General features: G+C 26.8%; 1 protein-coding gene across 1 annotated transcript in view; it reads left to right on the forward strand.

The window, feature by feature from the left end:
- LOC111684422 (DNA mismatch repair protein Msh6) overlaps positions 1-2,263 on the forward strand; it is a 99,111-nt gene extending 96,848 nt beyond the window's left edge. The window contains exon 4 of the mRNA XM_046947958.1: positions 2,175-2,263. Within this exon, the coding sequence (XP_046803914.1) occupies positions 2,175-2,263 (89 nt within the window). The remainder of the gene's footprint in view (positions 1-2,174) is intronic.
- Positions 2,264-5,975: the final 3,712 nt, after the last annotated feature.

Here is a 5,975-nt window from a genome sequence, read left to right on the forward strand (position 1 = left end):
AACTGAACTAGAACTGAACTAGAACTGAACTAGAACTGAACTAGAACTGAACTAGAACTGAACTAGAACTGAACTAGAACTGAACTAGAACTAAACTAGAACTGGACTGGAACTGAACTAGAACTGAATTAAAACTATATTGTTAAGAAATTTTTTTATAATTCCTACCTTCTGTCGATAATTGACACTACCCACTTACAAAAGTTCTCTTTCCAATTTACATACAACAATTTCTTTGTTTCTGAAACCTTTTAAAGTTATGTATGTATAGCAGAGCATAGTTGTAACAGTCTTTTTTCTTTAGTTTCATTTTTAAACCTTGTAGTTGAAGCGTTTTGGGACTAATAAAGTACCAGTGCCAAAACATAAACCTTGATGTTATAGGAACATTTTTATTTCATATACAGACATTTTACAGCTGCTGCTATATATTATCCTTTATTAGTGTGTAAATAATTGTTTATACATTTTTTACAAAAATGTATTAACAATGGGAAAAAATCATTGAAACCATAATTAATATTAATTAAATAAAATGTAGCAATTAAATGTAGTATGTACCTATAGCAAATTTACAATTTTACAGACTGAAGGTTGCCAATTGTATGTATAAATTGAAACAATGTAAGCATCTATAACAGTTATTGTCTGTTTCATATTCAGTCATGTTTGCTTGAGAGTTAAAAACGTTATAGTAACGAAGAACCAATTTGTAAATACCCAATAGACTTCTATGAAAAACAATTGCAATGAGAAATATATATTTGCATAAACATTTTATATTTGTATTTAAATATATAGTATAAAGTGTGGGTAAAAATAAAAACATGGTATTAAAAGCACCTGGCATCAATAATCTCAATTTACTAGTTAATATGTTAATTATGTACAATTAAATTCACTCCAATAGATGTGTCGTCATTGGAGATAATATTACAACATTCCTGTTAGTAATATTAACTAACATAAGCATAAATTTTAATTGTTTTAATTTATTTTTAAAAATTACTACAAATGTATTGGAATATTTATATATATTATACTGCATCTGTTATTTATTCTAAATTATAGATATTTTGATTGGGATTTAATCCCTGAATTAAATTCTTTGCTAAACTAAAATCTATGCCATGTATTTTGTAAAAAAGAAAATCATTTTATATGCAAATGTATAAGCTGGTATTGTATTGATCCTCAGCCGATTCAGAAAAAAAGCTTTTCAGAATTTTAGATATTAAAATGTTTACGAAATCTATATACGAATCGAAAATTTGGTAATTTCTTACGTTTACATAAGAACCTACTTTTCAGTGAGTAATATATACAAATTCTATCGAAAACTTTATGAACTATTAAAATAACGGCCTATATAAGTACAATAGAGTGTCCAGTGGTGTAATTTTTTTGAGGAATTACTCCCCAAATCCAGATCAATTCCTTGCAATCCCTTCGAAATGGGTTTCTGCAGTTAAATTATTAAAATTAAATAAGAAAAAATTTTTGGTTAATATTTTGTGAACCAAAAACACTCTACACCAAAATCAGGCCAAAATCAGGTCCAAACATTAAATTGAAGTCAGAATTTTCAATCGGTGGTAGGGGACCATTCGAAATATTTTTTTACCGTGCTAGAACTGAACTAGAACTGAACTAGAACTGAACTAGAACTGAACTAGAACTGAACTAGAACTGAACTAGAACTGAACTAGAACTGAACTAGAACTGAACTAGAACTGAACTAGAACTGAACTAGAACTGAACTAGAACTGAACTAGAACTGCACTAGAACTGAACTCGAACTGAACTAGAACTGAACTAGTAAGTTCGTTAGTTATTCCACTAGTTCCGTCTGACTAGACCATCGATCTGCACGTCTATAATCCACTCTACAGTTCAACCTGTTATTCACGTTTTAGTTTCGAACAGCTTTAGCTCAATACTAATAAATTCTCTTAAAGCATTTCTACCTTTTTAAAGTTTCACAAACGTTAACTTCGATTCGACCTTACTAAAACTAAACTACTTTTTAAATTTATCGAATTTATTAACTAAACAAAGATTTTTGCAAGAAAACTTAATAAAAATCCAAAAACTTAAAGTCAATGAAGAAGTAAATTTTTATTATATTTCTTCAACTTTTTTTTTATCTAAAACCTAAACATGTTATAATAAAGTTGTTGATAATGACAATGATGAAGATGAAGGCAAAGAAGATAATAATGATGATGATGACGATGACGACGATGATGTTATTTTTGTGTGAATAAGAAATATTGTGTACTGAAGCATTAAATTGTATGGAAATTTATGAAAAAGCTTAACATAAATAAATTCATATAAAGTTACAAAAAAAATGAAAAAAGAAAACATACCTCCCTCATATATGAGCAAGCATTTAGACTGGAAACAGTCAACAATCATGGCATGGCATATCATATTATATGGTGAAGAAAAGCATTAAATTTGCCTTCAACCCACAAAATATTAAAGAAGAGACAGCAGTAAAAATAAAGATATATAGCAATAACAATAATATTAAAAATATAACAACTTAATCTTTTAGTTAAATAACCAAAAATATTAAAAATATATTTATTTTAATACAATTTATATACGTAGAAAATAAATAATAAAATTAAGACATATTAACATGTTTATTATGGATTTCAAATAACAAACCAAGGCCTTTTATAAACTTTTACAAATAAAGACATTTCTATTAGTAATGTTTATGGATTTTAAAAAATAAAAAAAATAAATCTTAAATCCTTAAAAATGTGAAGGCAAAACTAAATCAAAAAAAATCCTTGAAAAATAAATAGTAAAATCAAGCTTAACAAGCTACAGAAAAATCCTTAAAGTAGAAATGCAAAAAAAAATCTTAAATAAAAATATGTTTTGCATATTATTATTGAAATTATGTAAATGTCCGAAAAATACTGAACAAAAATAAATTATATATAAAAGACACATCAGGCCTGTGCAGAAAAGGTTTGAGTGGAAATAGCTTTCAAAAAAAATCTGTCTTTTTTACTTATTTTTTCTTGGCATTCTATTAAAAAATCCTTATTCTACCTAGCATTAGTTGACCATACGTTAGACAAATTCTTAAAACATATTTTTGTTTTATATTCTACATTTCTTGTGATTTTTTTCGTATAGTATTTTAAGTAAGCAAATCTTTGGTTATGAGCCAAACCCAACTAACCGACCGACCGGCCGACCAACCAACCATCCAGCCAAGCAAACCAACCAACCAACCTTTTTTTCATAGTAAATTTGGTTGCTGTTGCTTTGTTTCCTTTTTCTTATTTTCTGTTCAAGACGACCAATGTCTGAAATTATTCAAGCAAAACCAAAATCAACGAACCCAATATACTGGATTTCTATAAATGTAAAATTCAAACAAATTAAAAAAGAAATAAAAATGAAAAAAAAACGTAGTTTTTTAAAATAACTATATAGTGCGATTATGTAATATCCTACACCAGTTAAGCAAAACTGTAAATGATAGCATAAATGCTAGAGATATGATTTAAAACGGTTTTAAGCAATATTCGTTAAATATAACACTAACTTCGGCCATGATGTTAATTGTAGTATTCTATAAACATTTTCTAACTTCTTTGCATATTAATAACTTCAATTCTTTTGCAAGTTGATCCATCTCCACCATAATATGTCTACTACAACCTAATGTAGGCCATCAAAAAATATCTCCGTATACCTTCTACACACAAAAACATAGTTATTTTACATTTTATTTTCCTTCATTATTAACATAAACCGCAAATGAAATGATCTTACTATTACCAAGCAGCAATTTGTTTTTAAGTTGAAGTTTAGATTTCTGATTTTTCTGTCTATTAAAATTTTTCTATGTTACTGTCAGTTTAAAAGAAAAATTCAACGAACCACGAAGCTTATGAAGTATAGTAAACTTAAGCTCTGTGAGTTGTATTTTGTGCTTCAGCATGGCTCCCACCATAAAAGTTTATACATAACGTAACATAGTTATAGTTTCAGAAATAGTTTTAGTTCCAGTAAAAGTTCTAGTTTAGTTCTAGTTCATTTCTAGTTTAGTTCTAGTTCAGTTCTAGTTCAGTTCTAGTTCAGTTCTAGTTCAGTTCTAGTTCAGTTCTAGTTCAGTTCTAGTTCAGTTCTAGTTCAGTTCTAGTTCAGTTCTAGTTCAGTTCTAGTTCAGTTCTAGTTCAGTTCTAGTTCAGTTCTAGTTCAGTTCTAGTTCAGTTCTAGTTCAGTTCTAGTTCTAGTTCAGTTCTAGTTCTAGTTCAGTTCTAGTTCTTGTTCAGTTATAGTTCAGCTCTAGTTCATTTCTATTTCAGTTAGAGGTCTAGTTTAGTTTTAGTTCTTATTTAGTTTCATATGTTGTGTAGAAAGTATTTAAATTTTAAATTAAATCAATTTAAAGCACATACATTATACATAGCTTGTATGTGTTTTTACATTCTAGTTACTTTGACTAAATACAAATTTGCAAGGTAAAATTTATTTCTGGGAAAAAAATTATTCATATACCCATCTGCTCCATATAGCGGTTTAATAACGAAAAAGTCTTATTATTTTATTTGAAATGAAATATTGATGTTTATTAAATGTGATTATTCAATGCATTTTAATAAAAATACATGTGAGACACAAAAGAGGATATAAATACATACAATGTACATATGTATATGTACATATTTACTGTACACAAATCAGACAGGTATTTTTCATGACAAATATTCATTTCCGTTAGAGAGATTGTTATTGGGATAAAGTAGATTTGACAGAAAATTTGTCATGCTTTTAACACTAAAAGAAATATTAAAATAAGATTTTTAAAGGGTTTTTTGACGAAACGAAATTTTAAATATTTTAATATTTCGAGATTTAAAGTGGTTTTAAGTTCGCAATAAATGTGAAGAATGAATCTTATATCGATTCAAAAATTTATTTACATTTTCCCCCAGAAATACAATATTTAAGATCATTTACATTTAACCAGCTTCAAAAAAAATCAATTGCACAGCATGCCAATCTTTTTAGTCACCTATTTCAATTTCAACACCAACAATTACAATGTTGTTTTCTGTACTTTCCTATCTCGGTTTCTATTTGTTGTTATTCTAAATCTATTATGTCCCAGGAAAATAACCAGGTTAAACAGTTTTGCTACATGTTGTTAAAGCAACAGAGAGACAATGAAAAAACAAAGTTTAATAAAAAGAAAGGTATGATTCAGGGAGAAAAAATAAACACATTTACTATGTTAAGTGCAAATTGTGTTAGTTTTACTCTAACTTTATTAGTTTTTTCTTTTGAGTTATTTTTTGTCTCCTCTACTGATGCTATATGTATCATCTTTTAACTTCTAAACTTGTTCTATTTTTATTTAAAATTTAGTAAAAGCAGGAAAAGAAATTGATGGAAGAAAATTCATTATTAGATACTCTAACTGGTGTACAAATATAAATATTATTTAAAATTTATTTCTCTCTTTTCGAACTTTGCTATTAGTTCTAACAATTTACCCTTTTTTCAAGTATTTTGTAATTTTTTCTCCTGTTTGGTTTATGATATTTTTAAGTCCTTTTCAATAACGTTTAAATATTGTTAACAAATATAATAGTAAATATTTTAAAAAATAAGTAAATAAATAAATAAATAAATAAATAAATAAATAAATAAATAAATAAATAAATAAATAAATAAATAAAAAAATAAATAAATAAATAAATAAATAAGGATATTACATTCTGATTAGTCAAATCTTAACAAGAATCATATATTTAAAATAATTTTCGGACTGTTTCATATCAATTTGTTATTCTGTGTTTTATTTTTATGTAGATCGTTCTAGTTCTGTTCTAGCCCAGTTCTAGTTCAGTTCTAGTTCAGTTCTAGTTCAGTTCTAGTTCAGTTCTAGTTCAGTTCTAGTTCAGTTCTAGTTCAGTTCTAGTTCAGTTCTAGTT

Source organism: Lucilia cuprina, chromosome 4 (assembly GCF_022045245.1).
Source record: "Lucilia cuprina isolate Lc7/37 chromosome 4, ASM2204524v1, whole genome shotgun sequence".
In the NCBI taxonomy this organism is placed as follows: Eukaryota; Metazoa; Arthropoda; class Insecta; order Diptera; family Calliphoridae; genus Lucilia; species Lucilia cuprina.